Source organism: Eubalaena glacialis, chromosome 7 (assembly GCF_028564815.1).
Source record: "Eubalaena glacialis isolate mEubGla1 chromosome 7, mEubGla1.1.hap2.+ XY, whole genome shotgun sequence".
NCBI classification, from domain to species: domain Eukaryota; kingdom Metazoa; phylum Chordata; class Mammalia; order Artiodactyla; family Balaenidae; genus Eubalaena; species Eubalaena glacialis.
This window is the reverse complement of record NC_083722.1, coordinates 60,872,591-60,898,255: the sequence shown is the minus strand read 5'-3', so window position 1 is coordinate 60,898,255 and position 25,665 is coordinate 60,872,591. Positions and strand designations below refer to the sequence as shown.

Sequence of the window (25,665 nt, the reverse complement as noted above, 5' to 3'; positions counted from 1 at the left end):
CTTATACACCACCCCCTCCGGGCTGCCAACAACTATTGAGGTACTGAGAAAGGGGATGACAAAAGGCAGAAGGAGCTCTGTGATACAATGCATGCTCCAGAGCTCCCCGCAGGATCAGGATAACCTGACTGCAGGTGAGACCACATGTGTGCGTAGCTCCTTCCCCTGCCCCTCACCTCCTTTCCTACCCAACAGCATCTATTTCAGCTTGCTTTATAAACGTTCTGAAACTGTAACAGGGCCTCTGCAAAATTTTTAACCAGCGTGCAAACTTTCAGGAGTTCTTACACACATTTCAAACCCAGAAAGATATAAAGAAGAATACCACAGATATCAGGAGACTATATTGACGCTTTGTTTCAAAGTAGCATTTTATCCTTTGGAAATTTTTAAGGATTAACTAAGAATTTTTTTGTGTTGGTTACAGTTTATTTCAAATTATTACTTGCCATAATTTGATATATAATTTAAAAAATAGCTCATTCTTTAGAAATTCTTTTATAATTCTAAAGCTTTGATTAATAACCTAACTACTTTGGGAACTTCAGTGGAGTCCTGTTATCTTGACAGGTCCAGGTCTAAGAATCCTAGGAATTTTAAAGCCTGGAATAAGCCTGGTCTATTCACGAGATGATTACTAAGCAGCCGTGTGACTTTGAGTAAGTCACTCTACCTTCCTGAGTTTGTTTCCTCATCTGTGATATGAGAGAGCTTTACTAAATCTCATAAAGGGTCTCTTCTTGTTCTAATATTTATGATTTTTTTCTAAATGCATTGTTCTTGTATGTTAAAAGTCTTCAAAGAGTTCATAGCCAGGAATTCCACCTCTGGGAATTTATCCTAAGGAAATGATCAGAGAAGAGGTAAAAGATTTAGTAACTGCTGTGTTATTTATAAAAGCAAAAAGTTGGAAGCAACCTAAATGCCTATAAAAAGAGCTTTATTTAAAAAATCCACACCATGGAATATTAGTCATTAAAAAATTGTCTTTATAATGAACATTAACTAACAAGGTTAACAAAAACCACAAAATCATCTCAATAGGTGCAGAAAAAACATTTGGCAAAATTCAACACCAAAACATTTGAAAAAATTCCTAGTTTGTCGAATGATAAAAAACATTCAACTAACTAGGAATAGAAGAGGAACCTCCTCAACCTGATAAAGGGCCCTACCACAGCTAAGAATGTACTTAATGATGAAACAGAAGGCTTTCCTTCTAAGATTAGGAACAAGACAAGGATTTCCACTCTCTCCATTTCTATTCAACATTGTACTAGAGGTTTTAGCCAGGGCAATTAGCCAGAAAAATAAACAAAAGACATCCAGACTGGAAAAAAAGTAAAACCATGTCTATTCACAGATAACATGATCTTGTATACAGAGATTCCTTAGGAATCCATACACATCAAAAAAAAGTTTAGAACTGATAAACAAGTTCAATAAGTTTGCAAGATTACAATATCAACATACAAAAATCAGCTGTATTTCTATACACCAGCAATGCACAACTAGAAAATCAAAATAAGAAAAACAATTCCATTTCCAACAGCACCAAGAATAACAAAACTTGGGAAAATATTACTGAAGGAAGTTAAAGAAGACCTAAATAAGTAGAAAGGTATCCCATATTCATGGATCGGAATATTTAATATTGTTAAGATGTCAGTCAATCTTCAGATTCAGCACAATTCCTATAAAAATCCCAGCTGCCTTTTGCAGAATTTGGCAAGCTGATCCCATATTTCATATGGAAATGCAAGGGGCCCAGAATAGCCAAAACAATCTAGAAGAAGAAGAAAGAAGTTGGAAGACTCACACTTCCCAATCTCAAAATGTAGTACAAAGCTACAGTATTCAAGACAATGCAGTACTGGCATAAGGATAGAAATCTAGATCAATGGACTAGAATTGAGAGTCCAGAGATAAACCTTCACATTTAAGGTCAACTGATTTCTTACAAGGGTACCCAGACAATTGAATAGGGAAAGAAAGTCTTTTCAACAAATGATGCTGGACAACAGTATTTCCACACACAAAAGAATGAAATTGGACCACTACCTCACATCATATGTTAAATTAACAACACAAAAATGATTGTAGACCTAAATGTAAGTGTATAATACTATAAAAACCTTAGAAAAAACCAGTAAATTTTAGTGATCTTGGCTTAGACAATATTTTCTTTGATATGACACCAAAAACAAAAGCAATAAAAGAAAAAATAGATAAGTTGGATTTCATCAAAATTTAAAACTTTTGAGCTTCCAGACACCATTAACAAAGTGAAAAGATAATGCACAGATTGGGAAAAAATTTTTACAATTCATATATCTGACAGGGGACTTATAACCATAATATATAAAGAACTCTTACAACTCAACAATGAAAAGACAAGCAACCCAATTTAAAAATGGGCAAAGAACTTGAATAGAATCAACATTTCTCCAAAGAAGATATACAAATGGCTAATAGCCATATGAAAAGATGCTCAACAACATTAGTCAATAGGGAAATGCAAGTCAAAACCATAATTAGGTACCACTTCACATCCACTAGGATGGCTATAATAAAAAAGACAGACACACACACATACACACACACAAAAAGAAAGACAGACACTATAAGTGTTGAGGAAAATGAAACAGATTAGAACTCTCATACATTGCTGGTGGGAATGTAAAATGATTCAGCCACTTTGGAAAACAGTCTGGCAGTTCTTTAACAAGTTAAACATAGAGTAATAGAACCCAGAAATTCTACTCCTAAATATATACTCCTAGGTATAAGAGAATTAAAAACTTTTGTCTAAACAAAAATTTGTACCCAAATGTCCATCAACCAAGGAATAAACAACAGGTGGTATATCCGTACAGTAGAATATTATTCATCAATGAAAAGGAATTTTTACATGTAACGTGATGCATGTTACAACATGGCTAAACCCGGAAAACATTACGCTCAGTGAAAGAAACTAGTCACAAAGACCAAAAACCATGATTCCATTCACATGAAACATCCAGAACAGGCAAATCCAGAGACAGAAAGTAGGTCAGTGGTTGCCAGGGGCTGGGGGAAAGGGTCGGGGTGGGCAGAGGGGAAGGAATGGAAAGTGACTACTAACAGGTTTGGGCTTTCATTTGGTTTTGTCTTTTTTTTTTTTTTTTGGCTGCACTGTGCAGCTCGCGGGATCTTAGTTCCCCGACCAGGGATGGCACCCCGGCCCTCGGCAGTGAGAGCACAGAGTTCTAACCACCAGACTGCCAGGGAAGTCCCTGGGCTTTCATTTGGGTGAAGAAAACGTTCTCAAATTTGAATGCACAACTTTATGAATATACTAAAAAAAACCCACTGAATTGTATATTTTAGAAAGGAGAATTGTACAATATGTGAATAATATCTCAATCAAACTGTTCTAGAAAAACATAACCAGGGAAATTGCTCATACTACAGTGTTACATGGAAAAGCCATGATATATAATTACAGTCAAGTTTATAGTGAATATATATTGGAAATATATAGAAAAAACTGGAGACATAAATACCAACATATCAATGGTAGCTTGCCTCTAGATAATCAGGAACTCTACTGTCCCATTTTTCCTAAATACTTTTTTCTCAGGAATTTCCTGGTGGTCCAGTTGTTAAGACTCCATGCTTCCACTGCCTGGGACATGGGTTCGATCCCTGGTCAGGGAACTAAGATCCCGCATGCCGTGCTGTGCAGCCAATAAATAAATAAGTAAATAAATATATTTTTCTCCACTTTTCAAACCATAGCGGTCAACCTTGTTTGTGTCTGGTCAGCATTCCTTCCTTTTCAGCATCCCTGTAGTCATATCACAGGCTCTGCTTCAAGAGAACCCAAGCCAAGACATATGGCACATGGGTCACTTCCTAGTTTGTAAAGCACTTCGACGTGCAAAGTGGTATTTCATTCTTCCAACCCTGTGAGGTCAATGTTATTAGCCCCATTCTACAGACGAAGGACTGAGGCTCAGGAGAGCTAAATGCATGCTAGTGGTCGATCCATCTCATGCAAATTCATGCACAGAAAACAAATTCCATGATGACGTCTTATTTACAGGTGCTTCACCGAAAACTGGGGCAGTGGAAAGAGCAGACATGGAGGCTCAGGGCTCCCGGGTCTGGCCTAGCAGCTCCCGGAACCTTCCTGTCCCCCAAGCTCCTCAGCTATAAAGTGAGGGGTCAGACGAGAACAAACCCGCAGCTCTCTCCCAGCTCCGATGGCTGGCAAGTCCCCAGCTGTCTTAGAAAGAGTATGACGGTTTGTTCCAAACGCCTCTCTCCAAACGCTACCCCTAATGATGGCTTTTCTGTGACTAGGCTGCCCCACCACAGAATGACGGCTCCATAACCAGCAGAGTCTCTGCCGTCAATAAAGAAGTCAGCTAAGTAAGACTTAATCAGGAATTTCAAGCAACCCCAGAGAAGGATAAAATGCCTAATTTACAGAAAACAAAACAAAACAAAAAAAACCAAACTGACAGAAAAATTGGGATGTGGGCTTCCCAGTGTCTTCAGAGTGCTAAAATTCAGTGTGTTTTTATAATGTTAAAAAATGATGCTTGATGCCACACGGTGCAGGAAAAGAAAAAAAAAAAGATGCTCGGACGGCTCCCGTGATGGGTTCCTGGAGGATGGCTCCGTACTCTGTCAGGAAACGTGGTGCTTCAGCCTGGGTTTCCTAGAAAACCCTTCTTGCCCAGGCCAGTGCTCTGACACGTTAAAACGCCCACAGAAACTCTGTTTCCCAAGGCCCCTTCTGTTTCTCATTTCAGGGACGACTCGGCCTTCCAGTGATTTTTAACAAAGCTGTGAGTAATATTTTCTCTTAGCCAGACGTGTGCTAAACAGAAAAACTTACCTCATCATCATCCATTATGTTTTCCTTAGCAAAGTCATGCAGCTCTTTCTGGAGTGTCGTCACGTTAAAGAACTGAACTGCTTCCTGTTCAGACACAAACAGAGAACAGTTTATATGACCAACCTTTTAACGGGAGAACTGGGCTGGTGGCAGGCGGGGGAAGGGTATGAGCTTTCTTTGGCAGGTGATGAAAATGTTTAAAATTAAATAGTGGTAACGGTCACACAGCTCTGTGACTATACTAAGACCACTGAATTGTGCACTTTGAAAGCATGAATTTGACAGTATATGAATTATATCTCAATTTGAAAAAAAGAGTAGCCAATCCTGAGTGAATGAAAGAGAAAGTGTGTGTGTGTGTGTGTGTGTGTGTGTGTGTGTGTGTGTTGGCTGGACAGTGAAGTTGAAGGAAGATGTATGTATGGCAAACCAGGACAGCATGCACAAATCTCAATGAAAATACAAGTTAAGGGCAAATTAGAAAAGATCTTCTGAAAGTGATATATAATCCATAGGTTTCCCTGAACACATGCAAAGCTGAGTGCATCCATCAAGGGAATTAAATGATGATTCATCCATAAACAAGCCTGACATGGAGTTGTTAAAAAAAAAAAAAAAGTAGGTGGTATGGGTGCGACATGGGAAGTGTTCATGATGAAATTGTTAGAAAGACAAAGCAAGTTGCAAAACAGTATGTAAGATCCCATTTTTGTAAAAATAAACAGTTACATGCTGCATAGACAGTAAATGCATAGCTATAGGGCAGGATGAGAAAGAGAAAATATGGGATTAAGAAGCAGTCTCAATTCCTAAGTGAATCATTTCTGTAATGTTTAAAATTTGTAGAGTGCTTACTGATTTAGAAATGAGAACAAAGAAGTAAAATGTTAAAAGATAAAAAAGCTACAAAAAAAACTGAGTTTCCCTTCATTTCTGAAATAACCCGTCTCTTAAGATGCAAAGCTGCTTCCTGAAAGTGGGATGAAGAGAACAGGAAACACAATGCCTGGTGCACTGGCACGTACTGGTCTGGGCTGGAAATGCTCCTCCAAGAGCCCCCACTTGTCCCTGTGGTACTGATAATAGACCAGGTTCTGCTGCATGACCTTATCCTCCTGGTCAAAGAGCAGGTAGCTGACCGCACAGGGGGCTGCGTTCTTCAAGTCGTTCACTGAAGGCAAAGGAAACAAGAACAGGAAATCAGCCAACCTCTCATGACCCACCCTCCATTGAATAACACCTTCAAAAAGAAAAAGATCACCAACAAGCCCCTTCTCCACAGACCCTCCTTCGGAATACCTGCAAAGACAAAGAAATCTTCCCAGGGTGAAAAGGTCACAGACAGGTTATCCATGGGAACATGGAGGACAGTTTGGAAAACAGAAGAAGTTCCTCTTTAGGCAGAGACCTATGCAGATATGCCTACTATATTCCCCTCAGGCCTTGGAGACCTGGGCTGGTGTCACATCCCTGGAACCTAAGCAGGCTTGGGTCCCAAGGCTGGACTGTCCTGAAGCTGAGGGAGCTGGTGAGGACATGCCAGCAAATGAGCCCTCCCTGGACCTGCAGTGCCTGGTCCTCTCTGCATGGGAACCCTAATCTCCGGATCCAGGCAGGCCCTTCAAATGTTAAACCAAGCCTAGTTCACCCAAAAAAGGGTCCACCCTCTGGGCTGGAAGAGTTTTGAAAAGTCACCTGGTCTCCATGTCTCCTGGTGGTGGGGTTCCCACCTCCAACCTCCTTCCTTAGAGTCACCCCACCTATGGACGACAGCGCCCTCAGTGCAGCGGTTTTGCTGGGGCTGGGATTTCTCCGTGGGGTGAAGGGTAAGGGGGAAGAAGGAACGAGACACAAGCCCTTGGGCCTTTCTTCTGGCACACTCCGCTCTCCTTGACAACCCAGGAACACGACTTTCCTAAGGCTCTGGTTGCCCAAGTATCCAAGTTGGGCATGAAGAAATGCTGCCGCCTTGTGGCCGTTTCCCATAACAACAACTTTAAAACCGCTGCTTATGGGCACTTCCTAGTCACAAGGCCTGTGGGGTTGGAAATGACACTCGTCCTCAAGAAATGTCCTGGGGTGATTGAAAAACATTTCAAAACAGGGCCGACTTTCAAGAAACCAATTTCAAGTGGTAAATTTCACTCACACTGTTTTTAAAAATAAAAAAGAAGCACTGGAAAAGATGCTCCACATCGCTGGGACTTCCCTGTTGGTCCAGTGGTTAAGAATCCACCTTCCAGCACTTCCCTGGTGGTGCAGTGGTTAAGAATCTGCCTGCCAATGCAGGGGACATGGGTTCGAGCCCTGGTCCGGGAAGATCCCACATGCCGCGGAGCAACTAAGCCCATGCGCCACAACTACTGAGCCTGCACTCTAGAGCCCACGAGCCACAACTGCTGAAGCCCGCGTGCCTAGAGCCCGTGCTCTGCAACAAGAGAAGCCACTGCAATGAGAAGCCCGCACACCACAACAAAGAGTAGCTCCCAAAAAAAAAAAAAAAGAGTAGCTCCCGCTCGCTGCAACTAGAGAAAGCCCGTGCGCAGCAATGAAGACCCAACACAGCCAAAAATTTAAAATAAATGAATGAATTTATTAAAAAAAAAAAAAAAGAATCTGCCTTCCAATGAAGGGGATGCAGGTTCAATCCCTGGTCGGGGAACTAAGATCCCACATGCCGCAACTAGCCCGTGAGCCACAACTACAGAGCCCACGCATTCTGGAGCCCACACTGCCACAACTAGGGAGAAGCCCACGCACCACAACAAAGAGCCCGCATGCTGCAACTAAGATCCAACACAGCCAAAAACAAAATAAATAAATAAATATTTTTTAAAAAGATGCTCCACATCACTATTATTAGAGAAATGCAAATCAGAACTACAACGAGGTATCACCTCGCACCATTCAGAATGGCTATCATCGAAACGTCTACAAACAATAAATGTGGAGATGGCGTGGAGAAAAGGGAACCCTCCTATGCTGTTGGTGGGAATATAAATTGGGAACAGCCACTACAGTGAACAGTGTGGAGGTTCCTTAAAAAAATAAAAATAGAGCTAGCATATGATCCGGCCATCCCACTCCTGGGTGTATATCTGGAGAAAACCAGAATTCGAAAAGACCCAGGCACCCCAACGTTCACTGCACCACTATTTACAACAGCCAAGACATGGAAGCCACCACAATGCCCATCAACAGACAAACGGAAAAGGAAGATGTGGTACGTTTATACAATGGAATATTACTCAGCCATAAAAGAAGAATGAAATGATGTGGTTGGCAGCAACATGGATGGACCTAGAGATGATCATACTAAGTGAAGTAAGTCAGACTGAAAAAGACAAATATCATATGATATCACTTACAGTTGGAATCTAAAAATTGATACAAATGAACTAATTTATAAAACAGAAAGACACTCACAGACTTAGAAAACAAACTTATGATTCCCAAAGGGGAAATTAGGGGGGGTACAGATGAATTAGAAAGTTGTGATTAACAGATACACCCTCATATATATAAAATAGATAATCAAGAAGGACCTACTGTGTAGCACAGGGAACTCTACTCAACACTCTGTAATAACCTATATGGGAAAAAGATCCAAAAAATAGCTCTATATGTTTGTATAACTGAATCAAGTTGCTGTACACCTAAAACAAACACAACATTGTAAATCAACTATAGCCCATATAAAAGAAAAATTCAATTAAAAAAAAAGTAGTACCTGCCATATTTCCCTCAGGGCTTGGTAACCGGGGCTGGGGTCACATCCCTGAAGCCTAAGGAGGCTTGGGTCCCAAGGCTGCACTCTCGTGGGGCTGAGGGAGCTGGGGAGGATATGCCATCAAATGAGACCCCCTTGGACCTGTAGTGCCGGGTCCCCTCTGGATGAGACTGCCATCTCCAGATCCAGGTGGGCCCTTCCAAAGCTAAGCCAAGCCTAGTGCACCCAAGAAAGGGTGGACCCTCTGGTCTGGAGAAGCTCTGAAAAGTCACCTGGTCTCCATGTCTCCTGGTGGTGGGGTTCCCACCTCCATCCTCCTTCCTTAGAGTCACCCCACCCAGGGACAACAGCGCCCTCAGTGCAGCGGTTTTGCTGGGGCTTCGATTTCTCTGTGGGGTGAAGGGTAAGGGGGAAGAAGCAATGAGACACAAGCCCTTGGGCCTTTCTTCTGGCACATTACGCCCTCCTTGACAACCCAGGAACATGATTTTCCTAAGGTTCCGGTTGCCCAGGTATCCAAGTTGGGCATGAAGAAATGCTGCCGCCTTGTGGCCGTTTCCCATAACAACAACTTTAAAACCACTGCTGATGGACACTTCCTAGTCACAAGGCCTGTGGGGTTGGAAATGACACCTGTCCTCAAGAAACGTCCTGGGGTAGGTGATTGAAAAAGAATTCAAAACAGGGCCAAGAGGATTCAAGAGGCCAATTTCAAGATGTAAATTTTACTCACACTGTTTACCTGTAATCCAGAAAGCAAAGATTTCTTGGGGAGCAGCAAGAAAAGCTGAAAGTTTTGGTATTTTATCCATTATGTCTTTGCCACAGTTTCTGATATTCTGGTTGGTTTTTAGAGTTAGGATTTCAGAGGACCGACCAGTGAGCTTCCAGGGCCTGGAAGTGTCCGGAACACCTCTAAACTCCAGTGTTCTGGCGTGTTCCCACTGAACCAAGACTGCTTAGTGGCTGGAAGATCCATGTTTCAATGTCCATTCACAGGGTAGTTTAGTGAAGTGTCAGCACAGCTTCTCATGAAAATGAAAGAAAAACACGGGCTATATTTTCCTCCAACAGAACATCTATAAACTGAATCCAAGATCAGCAATGTGTTGATAAAAGTTGAAACTGGGTGATGGGCACCCTAGCGTTCATTATACCAACCTCTCCAACATATGTTGTTGTTGTTTTTTTAATTACCTTGGTTTTTTTTTTTTAACTTATTTATTTTATTTACTTATTTTTGGCTGTGTTGGGTCTTCGCTGCTGCACACACGCTTTTTCTACTTGCGGCCAACCGGGGGCTACTTTTTGTTGAGGTGCGCAGGCTTCTCATTGCAGTGGCTTCTCTTGTTGCGGAGCACGGGCTCTAGACGCATGGGCTTCAGTAGTTGTGGCACGCGGGTTCTGTAGTCGTGGCTCATGGGCTGTAGAGTGCAGGCTCAGTAGTTGTGGTGCCCAGGCTTAGTTGCTCCGCGGCATGTGGGATCTTCCCGGACCAGGGCTTGAACCCATGTCCCCTGCATTGGCAGGCGGATTCTTAACCACTGCGCCACCAGGGAAGCCCCCAATATGTTTTTAAATTTCCAGAAGTTAAATAAAACATGCACATAATTTTTTTATAATTCTCATTAAAACAGGGTCCTTCCACATGTGGCTGAATATAAGCCAACAGTTAACACTGGGGTTGGGGGAGAGCAGGGAGGGGGATGGAGATGGGTTGTTTGCTTTCTTTGTTTCTCTGTACATCTCTGAGATGTTTGGTTCACTGCAATAAGCTTCTCTTATAAGCCTTTTTGAAAAAAAGCACTTACATTAAATCAGTTATTTATATTAGAAAAGAGGGTGCTTCATAAGCAAAGACACTGCCTAGTGGAAAACTGTCCCCTCCACACTAGAATGTGGTCAATAAATATTTGCTGGCACCATGCTGTGAGCTCAGTGCTGCCTCATAGGAAAGCATGTTCACACATTATATAGAACTAGACTCTTGTCCTCTATGCTAAATAATCCTTTACCAGACAGCTCACGCTGGGGTGACAGTGGCAAATAAAATCTCATCCTTCCCTCCATGAAAGGGGACTTCTGGGAAGGACACCTGTTAAAAGCACACCTCAACCTCCTGTTGATCTCAGAAATGTCCCAACCAAGGGACATTTCAGGACATTTCATTGCATCCTTAGATGAGGTTCCGGCCGCTCTAAAATCAGGTTCACTGCTGAGAGAGGCCAGTTACCTTCCTCAGAAAAACATGGTATAAATGTCAGTATCAGAGACTTTTCAGGAACAAAGGAGTCATCTTGATTAACAGCAAAAGTTTAAATATTTTTAATTTAAAAACTAAAAAGAGAGAGAGAGGGAGAGAAGGAAAATATTTTTCTTTTCTTTTTTTCCCTTTTTTAACCTTCAGCAGGCAAGGCTTTCAGTGTGTCCTGGAAAGGAGATGAGATGGGATTAAAACGTAGGCAGGTTAGGTGGCTGCTGAAGCAGAGGGAACCCAACAAAGAACAGGATGGGCACAGCGGGGAAGGGGGGCTGTGGAAGACAAGGTCACCCGGCACTCCTCCAGGACATCCCTGAGTCCCCAACACCAGCCGCCCCTGAGTTTGAAGGGCAGCCTTGGGGAAGCTAGCCAGACACCTGCCAGTGGACCCACACATTTCATCAGGAGGGCAGAGTTGTTCCTGCTGCAAACGACCCTAGTAACTTCCCGTGCTTGTCACTGAACTGCCAAGGTACACGCTGCTCACGCGAGTGGCACCCAGCAATCTTGGCTACAGGGAGAGGGGGGAAAGCCAGGAAATTCAGGCTCTGAAGTCTGAACTCCAAGTTCCTTTCTTTCTCCCATGTGTCCCTTTTGTCCACTTGGAAGGTTCTGATTGATAAACTCCAATTTCAGGCCAAGGCAGGACCAACTGCAATGACATTCTAAGAGTCTGAAAAGTAAAGCCAATGATGTGGAAGAAGGGAAATAATGATATTTAAAAAAAAAAAAGAAAAAAGAAAAAAGGGACTTGCCTGGCGGTCCACTGGTTAGGACTCCGCGCCTCCACTGCAAGGGGGCATGGGTTCGATCCCTGGTCGGGGAACTAAGATCCCGCATGCCACGCAGAGCGGCCAAAACAACAACAACAACAACAACCAAAAAAACAGTTATATAGAGTTTGCCATGTGCCAGTGTGTGAATTTCCTAAGCATGCCACGTCTATCAACTCATTTAATCCTCACAAAAATCTTAGGAGGTTAGTACTCTCTACAGATGTGGAAGCTAAGTCTTAGTACCTTGCTCAGATCTCCTAGAAAATGATTACTTACATTTATAATAAGCAAACTGCAAATAATGATACATGGTAGCCACAAATTTCTCGACTGGATATCCTCCTATAACTGGGGTGAGGTTCTCTTCACACTGTATTTTGCATTCCAGAACTTCCACGTAATGATCTGAAAGAACACACAAATTTTCAGGCAGTGTATCCATTATTTTCTTAATGCCGCTTCTGCCCCACTGCCCCAAAAGATCAAGGTAAAAGGTAAAAATGATAAATGATAAAATGATAAAAGTAAAATATTCACAACACTTATGATAAAGGGCTAAAATCTTTCATGCACAAAGTTTCCTAAATCAATAAGAAAAAGACAAATGTCCACTATAAAAATAGCCAAAAGGATGTTAATAGAAATTATAAAAAGGGCTAATAAACGTTGTGAAAAGATCTTAACCACATTTGAAATTAAGAAATACAATTCTACCTAAAATAACGTAAGCTATTACATTGGCAAAATGTTTAAAATTTGATGATGTCCAGTGATAGGAAGAGAATAGTGAGACTCATGCTCTCATGTTCTGTTGGTAGGAGCAAAATAGGAACAAATGTTTTGGAGTACAATTTGGCAAAATTTATCAAAGGTTAAAATACACATATTCTCGGTAATTCCCTGGCGGTCCAGTGGTTAGGACTCTGCACTTCCACTGCAGGGGACACAGGTTCGATCCCTTGTCAGGGAACTAGATCCCATATGCATGCCGCAACTAAGAGTTCTCATGCCACAACTAAAGATCCCGAGTGCTGCAACTAAGACCTGGTGCAGCCAAATAAATAAATAAAATAAAATAAAATAAAATTTAAAAAATACCTAAATACAGTCACATAGAAAGATGTCAAAGACTACATTTCCCAGCCTCCTTTGCAGTTAGGTTGGGGCCATGTGACTAAGTGAGCCATGAAATGTGGACGGTAACAACTGATGAATACTACTTCTGGGGCTGGTCCCTAACAACCTCCCAGGTGACCCTCGGCCCCTCCCTTTTCTCCTTTCATGCAGCCAGAAGCGAAAGACTCCAGCATTATGATACACATTTTGCCAGCAAGACTGTGGAGGAACAGGCACTCTCCTACATTGCTGGTAGGGATGCAAAATGGTACCGTAAAATACCAAATAATTTATGTAAACCTTTACTCTGAACTATCAATCCCACTGATGTTGACTTTGCAAACACACTTCCATACTTAGCAAACAACAACAACCCACTAAAATTCCCCATTGCAGTATTAGATGTAATAGGAAAAGATTGGAACAGCCCAAATATCTATCAGATAGTTGAATAAACTGTAGTACATCACTCCTCCAACCCTCAGTGGAGCACTTGGCAGTAATAAAAAGAATGACACAATCTCTACGCACTAGTTAGGATATATTGTTAAGTGGAAAAAGCATAAAATAGAATAGTGTTTAACATATGGTACCTATTCTGTATGAAAGAAGCAGACACAAAAATAAAAGGAAAGTAATCTTTTTTTTCTTTTTCTTTTTCTTTTTCTTTTTTTTTTTTTTGGCTGCATTGCGCAGCATGTGGGATCTTAGTTCCCCAACCAGGGATCAAACCCCCGCCCAGTGCAGTGGAAGCGCGAAGTCTTAACCACTGGACCACCAGGGAAATCCCTAGGGAAAGTAGTTTTATATTCACACAACCTTTATAGAAAAAAATGATTCAGGCAAGAATTCTCAACAGTGTGCTAAATCAGTGGGGATAGGGTGGGGAGGGGGGCAGAGTTTGATGGACAGCAAGTTGTCCTAGTCTGGAAGCACCTGTGCACAAATTATTAATTTAAAAAGGAAAAACAGTAATTATATTATGGAGAAACTGGAAAGCACCTCAACCAAATGTTTAAAACTTAATGTCACCACTTCCCTGGTGGTCCAGTGGTAAAAAATCCGCCTTCCAATGCAGGGGACGCGGGTTTGATCCCTGGTCGGGGAAGTAAGATCCCACATGCCGCGGGGCAACTAAGCCCGTGCGCCACAACTACTGAGCTTGCGCACCTCAACAAGAGAGCTCGTGTGCTGCAACTACAGAGCCCACATGCTCTAGAGCCCGGGTGCCACAACTAGAGAAAGAAAACCCACACGCCACAACTAGAGAGAAGCCCGCGTGCAACAACGAAGAGCCCGCTCCACAACAAAAGATCCCGCATTCCTCAACGAAGATCTCGTGTGCTACAACTAAGACCTGACGCCACCAAAACAAAAAAGAAATATGAGAAATAAATAGGAAATGTGATCCTGGACAAGATCTTGAACCAGGGAAAAAAGTTGCTAGAAAGGACATTATTGTGACAATTGACAAAATTGGAATATGGACTGTAGATTAGATAAAAGTACTGTATTGATGTTGGGACTTCCCTGGCAGTCCAGTGGTTAGGACTCCGAGCTTCCACTGCAGGGTGCCCAGGTTCGATCCCTGGTCGGGGAACTAAGATCCCACATGCCGTACGGCCAAAAAAAAGTATTGTATCGATGTTAAGTTGCCTGAATTTAATAACTATCCTATGGATATGTAGAGAATATTGTTCTTAGGAAATACACTGAAGGATTACGGGGTAAAGCGTCGTGATGTCCGCAACCTACTCTCAAAATGTCTTGAAATAAAAATAACTATATACACACACATACAGCGAGAATGATAGTAAATGTGCACAAGGTCAAAAATTGGTGAATCTGGGTAAGGAGTATGTGAGAGTTCTTTGTACTACTTTTGGAACTTCTCTACAGTTTTGAAATTACAGTTGACCCTTGAACAACACAGGTTTGAACTGCATAGGTCCACTTACATGCAGATTTTTTTCAATAGTAAATACTACTGTACCATACGATTCTTGGTTGGTTGAATCCCTGGATGTAGAACTACGAATTAGGAGGAATTATGGATACAGAGGAACAAAGGACATGGTGGACAAACTATTAAGTCATACTCGGATCTTCAACAGCACTGAGGGTCAGTGCCCCTCACAGGCTTAGTTGCCCTGCGGCATGTGGGATCTTATTTCGCTGACCAGGGATCAAACCCGCATCCCCTGCATTGGAAGGTGGATTCTTAACCACAGGACCACCAGGGAAGTCCTGGTGACATTAATTTTTAAGCATTTGGTTAAGGTGCTTTCCAGTGTTCAAGGGTCAACTGTATTTTAAAATAAAACTAAAAAAATCCCTAAATATCTATCTATCTAAGGTATATCAAAGAAACGAATAAAGAAAGGTTACCTTTGGGGGTGAGTGAGATGAATAGGAGAGATGTGGATGGAAGCAAGACTTCTCTGAGTGTGACTTTTTAAAATAGTTTTCACTCAAACATATGAATATTCTATATATTCAAAAAAAAACTAAACAATAAAAAGGAAAAATCAAGCAAGCCTCCAGACTGAAAACACACTAAAATAAACCTAGATGTATATCCAATTGGTACCACACAGAGAAAAGAACAGATCACAGTAACTGAATATTCTTAGTGGGATACAGTGTAAGGCAGCACAGTCTAATAGAAATACAATGTGAGCCACATATGTAATTGTTAATTTTCTAGTGCAACATTAAAAAAAAAACTATCATTTCAACATGTAATCAATATAAAAAATTATTAATGAGATATTCATTATCCTTTTTTTTGTACTAATTCTGCAAAATCCAGTATCTACATTATACTCAGAGCACATCTCAGATTGGACCAGTCACCATTCAAGTGTTCAGTAGCCACGATCAGCTGGTGGCTACCATGCTGGACCGCACAGATCTAAGGACTAAAAGAACTTCAAAGACATCGCAAATGTCACTCTGAAGTTTTATTGTTAATATTTATATTGGTGTGATACATTTGAGACCATATTATGTTCATTGTAAGAAAAGCAAATAAATAAATATTCTATGTTATAGAGAAGTAAGATTTTCACTGTAAGAAAAAAGTACACAAATAAAAAGTGAAAGAGGGAATTCCCCAGTGGTTCAGTGGTTAGGACTCCTCACTTTCACTGCTGAGGTCGTGGGTTCAATCTCTGGTCAGGGAACTAAGATTCCCCAAGCCGAGTGGAGGGGTTAAAAAAAAAAAAAAATTGGGCTTAAAAAAAAAAAATACAGAGGACAGAGGACTACGGGATACAACCAGCAAAATCCAGACTGTGGGAATCTCTATAGGACAAACAACACAGTTTCCGCAATAACAAGGAGAAAAAAAAGAAATGGTGGGAGGATTTATAGATTAAGAGATTTAAAAGATAACCAGGGGCTTCCCTGGTGGCGCAGTGATTAAGAATCCACCTGCCAGTGCAGGGGAAATGTGTTTGAGCCCTGGTCCAGGAAGATCCCACATGCCACGGAGCAACTGAGCCTCTGCGCCACAACTACTGAAGCCCAAGTGCCTAGAGCCCATGCTCCTCAGCAAGAGAAGCCACTGCAATGAGAAGCCCACGCACCACAACGAAGAGTAGCCCCTGCTCGCCACAACTAGAGAAAGCCCACGCGAAGCAACGAAGACCCAACACAGCCAAAAATAAATAAATAAACAATAATTTTTAAAAAATTAAAAAAATAAAAGATAACCAATTTGCTAGAATATGCATGAACCTTGAGGACATTATGCTAAGTGAAATAGGCCAGTCTTAAGAGGACTAATACTGTATGATTCTGCTTATATGAGGTACCCAGAGTAATCAAATTCATAGAGACAGAAAGAAGAATGGTGGTTGCTAGGGACTGGGAAGGAGGAGAATGGGGAGTTAGTGTTTAATGGGTACAGAGTTTCAGTTTGGGAAGATGAAAAAGTTCTGGAGATGGATGGTGGTGATGGCTGCACAACAATGTGAATATACTTACTGCCATGGAACTGTACACTTGCACGTGGTTAAAATAGTAAAGTTTTGTTCAAAATAAAAATTTAAGAAGATAACCAAATGCAACGTGTGGAACTTATTTTGAACATGATTCAAACCAATAAATTGGGAATTCCCTGGCAGTCCAGTGGTTAGGACTCCACGCTTTCACTGCTGGGGGCCCGGGTTCAATCCCTGGTCGGGTAACTAAGATCCCACAAGTCACGCAGTGGGGTCAAAAAGAAAAAAAAAAAAAAAAGAAAGAAAACACACAAAAAACCCAACAAATTGTAAATTTAAGGAACACATATTTATGACATTTCTGAGATGACTGGGACACTGGATATTTGATGATGAGATCAAGGAACTGTTGTTAAAATTCTTTTAGGTGTAATGTTTCAGTGGTTGAAAAAAAAAGAGTTCTTATCTTTTAGAGGTACCTACTGAAACATTACAAATGAAGTGACACAACATCTGGGACTTGCTTCAAAATAACATAAGGGACTTCCCTGGTGGTCCAGTGGTTAAGACTCCGAGCTCCTGATGCAGGCGCCCCGGATTCGATCCCTGGTCAGGGAACTAAATCCCGCATGCTGCAGCGAAGATCCCGCATGCCACAACTAAGACCTGGCACAGCCAAATAAATAAATAAATATTTTTTAGAAATAATAATAATAATATGAGAGGTAAGTGGGTGGGAATTAGATGACACCCAGTTGACCCTGAGTTGACAATAGTGAAGCTGCGTCATGGTGACATGGAGTTTCTTTACACTCTTCTATTTTTTGTATATGTTTGAAATTTTCCACAATAAAAAGGTTTTGTTAAGAAAAATAAAGGTACTCTGTGGAAAAAGAGATCCATGAGCAAAGAAGTGATTAAAAAACAAAAACAAAAACCGTACTGGATTCAATAACTGTAAAAGAGCCGCCTACCCCAGGGTTTCTGGGAGCCATTAACCATCATAGCACACAGAGCCATTAACCATCACAGCACACAGAGACTCCAAGAGGCAGACGGTGCTCAGGCCAATCTCAGACCTATCTGACCTGGGTCCCCTTCCTGCAAGGTGCAGTTTGGATGTCCCAAACCACTTAGGGACATCTCTTGGCCATTTCCCATTCTCTGGAGCATCGCTGCCCACTACTGGTTAAGGAGAAACCCTAGGGCTATTTATGTGTTTTCAATTTTTTTTCTTTCTTTTTTTTTTTTTTTTTTTGGCCACACCGTGAGGCATGTGGGAATCTTAGTTCCCCGACCAGGGATCGAACCCACGACCCCTGCAGTGGAAGCACAGAGTCTTAACCACTGGACCGCCAGGGAAGTCCTCAATTTTCTTCATTCTTTCCTGTGTTTTCTAAACTTCCTATAATAAGCATGAATTATTTTATAGTCAGAAAATTTTGTTCCCGAAAGTTATCTTAGTGATGACTAACTAGAGGTTCATTATACTCTTCATTTTACCTTGATGTGTGCTGAAAAATTGCCATAATCAAAGTTATCTCCCTAAGGTGAGGCATGAGTTGCTTTGGGGCCCATTTTTATTTTTTCCAAAAGCCTGTGGGAATCTGTAATCAAGTAGGGCTGATGAGGCAGACCTTCTCTGCTGGCCTGTTATCTAGACACCATACTCACTGTTTCTCCAGAAGCTCCCACCAAATCAGAGGCTGATCTATACATGTGTCAGCCACCCCAGTTACCCTCTCTTATTTAAGCTCAAAAGTTCCTCAGAGGCCACTCAAGTACCTAGGAGGCATGTAGAACCCACAGGGGCAGCTATGCCATTTATGTCGAGGACACAACCCACCACTAACCTGCTATGGAAAGATAGAAATCCTTGAAGTCCTTGATCTCCCGGGAGCCCTCGCAGGCAGCGAGACACTCATAAAAGGCCTTGAAAAAGTCAGGAAGGGCCAGCTCCATGTCCGTGATGCATGTCCTCCAGTTCTCACCATTGTACCCCCGCACGGCTCGGATGAACAGGCTCTGGAATCATCAGAAAGTCTACAAATAATAAATGCTGGAGAGGGTGTGGAGAAAAGGGAATCCTCCTACACTGTCGGTGGGAATGTAAATTTGTACAGCCACTATGGAGAACAGTAATGAGGTTCCTCAAAAAACTAAAACTAGAGCTACCATATGACCGAGCAATCCCACTCCTGGGCATATATCCAGAGAAAACTCTAATTCAAAAAGATAAATGCAGGGCTTCCCTGGTGGCGCAGTGGTTGGGAGTCTGCCTGCTAATGCAGGGGACACGGGTTCGAGCCCTGGTCTGGGAAGATCCCACATGCCGCGGAGCAACTAGGCCCGTGAGCCACAACTACTGAGCCTGCATGTCTGGAGCCTGTGCTCCGCAACAAGAGAGGCCGCGATAGTGAGAGGCCCGTGCACTGCGATGAAGAGTGGCCCCCGCTTGCCACCACTAGAGGAAGCCCTCTCACAGAAACGAAGACCCAACACAGCCAAAAAATTTAAAAAAAAAAAAAGAAAAAAGATACATGCACCCCTATGTTCATAGCAGCACTATTAACAATAGCCAAGACATGGAAGCAACCTAAGTGTCCATCAACAGGTTGCATGGATAAAGAAGATGGAATATTACTCAGCCATAAAAAAGAGTGAAATAATGCCATTTGCAGCAACACAGATGGACCTAGAGATTATCATACTAAGTGAAGTAAGCCAGACAGAGAAAGACAAATACCATATGATATCACTTATATGTGGAATCTAAAAAATGATGCAAATGAACTTGTATACAAAACAGAAATAGACTCACAAAGTAGGAAAACAAACTTATGGTTACCAAAGGGGAAAGGGGTAGGGGAGGGATAAACTGGGAATTTGGGATTAACAGATACACACTACTATATATAAAATAGATAAGCAACAAGGACCTACTGTATAGCACAGGGAACTATATTCAATAGCTTGTAATAACCTATAATAGAAAAGAATCTGAAAAATAATACATATATATATATTCTATGTGTAATTGAATCACTCTGCTATACACCTGAAACACTGTAAATCCACTATACTTCAATTTAAAAAAAAACAAAAACAAACAAACAAACAAAAAGCAGGCTCTGGAAAGCACAGAGAAGCCAAGGAAGGTCCAGACATGAAGGGAGAGAGATCTGTCCTCCTGAAAGGAATCAGACCATCATCAAGCTCTACTCTCATTAGCTCTGGAGAAACCATGCTCACTCTTAATTATAAATAGGAAACCAATCAGTAACTTACCTATATCTAGATTTTTCTACCCTGTTCACAGTGGTACACTTATTTTATTTAATTCAAAAAGTAGCAGGCGCAATCCACCAGAGGGCAGACAGCAGAAGCAAGAAGAACTACAATCCTGCAGCCTGCGGAACGAAAACCACATTCACAGAAAGATAGACAAAATGAAAAGGCAGAGGACTATGTACCAGATGAAGGAACAAGATAAAACCCCAGAAAAACAATTAAATGAAGTGGAGATAGGCAACATTCCAGAAAAAGAATTCAGAATAATGATAGTGAAGATGACCCAGGACCTCGGAAAAAGAATGGAGACAAAGATCAAGAAGATGTAAGAAAAGTTTAACAAAAACCTAGAAGAATTAAAGAACAAACAAACAGAGATGAACAATACAATAACTGAAATGAAAAATACACTAGAAGGAATCAATAGCAGAATAACTGAGGCAGAAGAACGGATAAGTGACCTGGAAGACAGAATGGTGGAATTCACTGCTGAGGAACAGAATAAAGAAAAAAGAATGAAAAGAAATGAAGACAGCCTAAGAGACCTCTGGGACAACATTAAACACAACAACATTCGCATTATAGGGATCCCAGAAGAAGAAGAGAGAGAGAAAGGACCTGAGAAAATGTTTGAAGAGATTATAGTCGAAAACTTCCCTAACATGGGAAAGGAAACAGCCACCCAAGTCCAGGAAGCGCAGAGAGTCCCAGGCAGGATAAACCCAGGGAGAAACACGCCAAGACACATAGTAACCAAATTGACAAAAGGTAAAGACAAAGAAAAATTACTAAAGGCAACAAGGGAAAAATGACAAATAACATTCAAGGAAACTCCCATAAGGTTACCAGCTGATTTCTCAGCAGAAACTCTACAAGCCAGAAGGGAGTGACACGATATATTTAAAGTGATTAAAGGGAAGAACCTACAACAAAGATTACTCTACCCAGCAAGGATCTCATTCAGATTCAATGGAGAAATCAAAAGCTTTACAGACAAGCAAAAGCTAAGAGAATTCAGCACCACCAAACCAGCTTTACAACAAATGCTAAAGGAACTTCTCTAAGTGGGAAACACAAGAGGAGAAAAGGACCTATGAAAACAAACCCAAAACAATTAAGAAAATGGTAATAGGAACATACATATTGATAATTACCTTAAATGTGAATGGATTAAATGCTCCAGTCAAAAGACACAGGCTCGCTGAATGGATACAAAAACAAGACTCATATATATGCTGTCTACAAGAGACCCACTTCAGACCTAAGGACACATACAGACTGAAAGTGAGGGGATGGAAAAAGATATTCCATGCAAATGGAAATCAAAAGAAAGCTGGAGTAGCAATACTCGTATCAGATAAAATAGACTTTAAAATAAAGAATGTTACAAGAGACAAGGAAGGACACTACATAATGATCAAGGGATCAATCCAAGAAGAAGATATAACAATTATAAATATATATGCACCCAACATAGGAGCACCTCAATACATAAGGCAAATGCTAACAGCTATAAAAGAGGAAATCGACAGTAACACAATAATTGTGGGGGACTTTAACACCTCACTTACACCAGTGGACAGATCATCTGGAGAGAAAATAAATAAGGAAACAGAAGCTTTAAATGACACAATAGACCAGATAGATTTAATTGATATTTATAGGACATTCCATCCGAAAACAGCAGATTACACTTTCTTCTCAAGTGCACATGGGATATTCTCCAGGATAGATCACATCTTGGGTCACACATCAAGCCTCGGTAAATTTAAGAAAATTGAAATCATATCAAGCATCTTTTGCAACCACAATGCTATGAGATTAGAAATAAATTACAGGGGAAAAAATGTAAAAAACACAAACCCATGGAGGCTAAACAGTATGTTACTAAATAACCAAGAGATCACTGAAGAAATCAAAGAGGAAATCAAAAAATACCTAGAGACAAATGACAACGAAAACACAACGATCCAAAACCTATGGGATGTTTCTAGCAATACAATCCTACCTTAAGAAACATGAAAAATCTCAAATAAACAATCTAACCTTACACCTAAAGGAACTAGAGAAAGAAGAACAAACAAAACGCAAAGTTAGTTGAAGGAAAGAAATCATAAAGATCACAGCAGAAATAAATGAAATAGAAACAAAGAAAACAATAGCAAAGATCAATAAAACTAAAAGCTGGTTCTTTGAGGAGATAAATGAGATTGATAAACCTTTAGCCAGACTCATCAAGAAAAAGAGGGAGAGGACTCAAATCAATAAAATTAGAAATGAAAAACGAGAAGTTACAATGGACACCGTAGAAATACAAAGCATCATAAGAGGCTACTACAAGCAACTCTATGCCAATAAAATAGACAAGCTGGAAGAAATAGACAAATTCTTAGAAAGATATAACTTTCCAAGACTGAACCAGGAAGAAATAGAAAATATGAACAGACCAATCACAAGTAATGAAATTGAAACTGTGATTAAAAATCAAAAATCTGATTAAAAATTGATTAAAAACTTAAAATTTTTGTGATTAAAAATCTTCAAACAAACAAAAGTCCAGGACCAGAGGGCTTCACAGGTGAATTCTATCAAACATTTAGAGAACAGCTAACACCCCATCCTTCTCAAACTCTTCCAAAAAATTGCAGAGGAAGGAACACTCCCAAACTCATTCCACGAGGCCACCACCACCCTGATACAAAAACTAGACAAAGATACTACAAAAAAAGAAAATTACAGACCAATATCACTGATGAATATAGATGCAAAAATCCCCAACAAAATACTAGCAGACAGAATCCAACAACACATTAAAAGGATCATACCATGATCAAGTGGGATTTATCCCAGGGATGCAAGGATTCTTCAATATATGCAAATCAATCAATGTGATAGACCATATTAACAAACTGAAGAATAAAAACCATATGATCATCTCAATAGATGCAGAAAAAGCTTTTGACAAAATTCAACACCCATTTATGATAAAAACTCTCCAGAGAGTGGGCATAGAGGGAACCTACCTCAACATAATAAAGGCCATATATGACAAACCCACAGCAAACATCATTCTCAATGGTGAAAAACTGAAAGCATTTCCTCTAAGATCAGGAACAAGACAAGGATGTCCACTCTCACCACTATTATTCAACATAGTTTTGCAAGTCTTAGCCACGGCAATCAGAGAAGAAAAAGAAATAAAAGGAATACAAATTGGAAAAGAAGAAGTAAAACTGTCACTGTTTGCAGATGACATGATACTATACATAGAGAATCCTAAAGATGCCACCAGAAAACTACTAGAGCTAATCAATGAATTTGGAAAAGTTGCAGGATACAAAATTAATGCATAGAAATCTTGCATTCCTATACACTAATGATGAAAAATCAGAAAGAGAAACTAAGGAAACAATCCCATTCACCACTGCAACAAAAAGAATAAAATACCTAGGAATAAACCTACCTAAAGAGGTAAAACACCTGTACTCAGAAAACTATAAGACACTGATGAAAGAAATCAAAGATGACACAGACAGATGGAGAGATATACCATGTTCTCTCTTTCATTCAGATTATTTTCAAATCACTATTTAGTATTGTGTGTCTTAATTTAAAAAAAAAAAAAGTAACAGGCACTTGATAATAAAATCAAGTTTGAGTAAAGGAAAAAGAGAAAACTCTAGTGACAGAAACCAGAGCAGTGGCTGCCAGGAGTCAGGGGGTGGGGCAAAGCCTGGACTGCACAGGGGTACAAGGGAACTTTTTAGGGGAGAAGAAAATATTCTACATCATGATTGTGGTGGTACCTTTGACAAAACTCATCGAATTACACACTTAAAATTCGTAAATAAGTTTTAAATAAATTATACCTCAGTAAAGCTGATTCTAAAAATCGATTCAAGGAAAAGATAAAGCTTAAGCAAGTGTCAGATACCCCTCCCCCTAACAGTGAAGTATGAACTAGGAGTGCCACACATCAGTACAAGTTCCTGGGGAGGGCAGCCACGTGCCAGATAGAGGAAACGTCAAGGACTTTCTGCTAACTGTTGCCTGGAGCAGGTAAAAGAAATAACTAGGGCTGAGGAAGCAGCCTGCTTTCACAAGAAATAAGTAGAGATCTTGGACGCATGCGGAAACCTGCTAAATTGGAGGGGCCAAGACAGGCCTTGAAATACGCATGGGGCTCTCCATTTGTAGTTTTGTTTTCAGTTGCTCTGGAATGGGGGTATTTGAGGGTCACCCCTGGGACCTGAAATTTTCACCCAGCTTAAGGCCTCAGGTTAAGAAGGTGGGTCTCCTTATACCTCCTGGGCAGGCAGCATCCCCTGGAAACAAGACAGGCAGCTGAAGGGGCTTTGCCTGGAGACTGGGTAAAAGAGCAGCAACACCAGGCCGCTGGCTCTGCAGAAATGGCAGGGTGGCAGCAGCAAGAAAGCCCTGCAGAGAGAGGAAGCCCCTGGGCACGGTTGGGATGGTGGGGAGGGGGGAGCCCGCCACACCCAGCAGGACTCCAAAGAGGGCAAGAAGGGTGCAGCTGCTTGCAGTGAAGCCCAGTGCACTGGTCGCATGCACTCCGCTCTGCTCCCCAAACCCTACCCAAAAAATGACAGGGAAGGAAGTAAAAAGACTTCAATCCTTTTATGGGAGAACGGGAAAGGAGCAAGCAGCAGACAAGAGATTTCAACAACTTTTGGAAAGGCAAAAAACCGAATTATCAGAGAGGAGGGACTTCAGAGCAGGTGAGCTATACACTCGTAGGCACCTGCAGGCACCAGGGACCACGGAGGCTGGCACAAGGCATGGGACAGAAAGCAGGGCTGAAAGTCTGAACATAGCTGTTGGAACCCTGGGTTCCCCTACCAGCGCCCACCTGCTCACCTAAGGAACCACACCTCCCAAAGCCACTCCTTGCCAGAGACTGGTGGTCTATTCTAGAGACTCTACCCATAAAGGCTGAGGGGCCAGGGAGCAGGCATAGCAGAGCCGAGTCGAGGCATGGGCTGAAAACCAGGAAGCAGGTAAGGTCTCCAACTCAGCTGTGAGACCCCCATCCCTCTCCCCAGACTGGCTCTCAGACACCAGTAGAGAAGCACAGACACCCCACCAGCCCTGCAGAAGGCTGGAGAATTCTTCCCTGGAAAACTGAAGGGCTCCAGGAAAGAGACTTCGCCCACTATGTTTGAGGGTCACCACCAGTGAAAAAGTGAGCCTGAGATCTGGTCCCACGATACGAAACCCTGGAGTCAGACCTTAGGATCTAACGGCTCCCATGGGTACTTTCAACGCATCCCTCTGTTTTCAACCCTGCCCACCCTCCACTGGTACCCACACCCCCAGAGCCCGAGCTCGACAGGGCCGGACAACAGTAAGTGCTCAAAGGGCTTAGATTCTTCCTCTTCTGATTGTCCTCATTCATTCTCATCAGAATTCCCCTCTGCAGATGCAGAGACTTAAGTAGCCTCCAATCTGTCAAGTCAGTCCTCCTAGCGCCTCTATTTCCTTTCCAACTTAAGATATAAAGTTGTGTGTGTGTGTATAAATATATATGTTTCCTAGCTTCATCAGAAATGGAGAATTATATTTCTGTTTCTCCTATTCTTGGTCATTTTCAGATGATTTCCAAGACACGTCTTTATTCTACCATCTTATTCTACCAT

At 41.4% G+C, this 25,665-nt stretch overlaps 1 protein-coding gene across 1 annotated transcript in view; it reads right to left on the bottom strand.

Moving 5' to 3' along the window:
• The window catches only part of CRTAP (cartilage associated protein), a 33,703-nt gene that overhangs the window by 1,475 nt on the left and 6,563 nt on the right, over positions 1–25,665 (bottom strand). Inside the window, exons 3-6 of the mRNA XM_061195240.1 lie at positions 18,571–18,742; positions 11,931–12,059; positions 5,914–6,059; positions 4,889–4,972 (exon numbers count right to left, since the gene is read on the bottom strand). Of these exons, the coding sequence (XP_061051223.1) occupies positions 4,889–4,972; positions 5,914–6,059; positions 11,931–12,059; positions 18,571–18,742 (531 nt within the window). The remainder of the gene's footprint in view (positions 1–4,888; positions 4,973–5,913; positions 6,060–11,930; positions 12,060–18,570; positions 18,743–25,665) is intronic.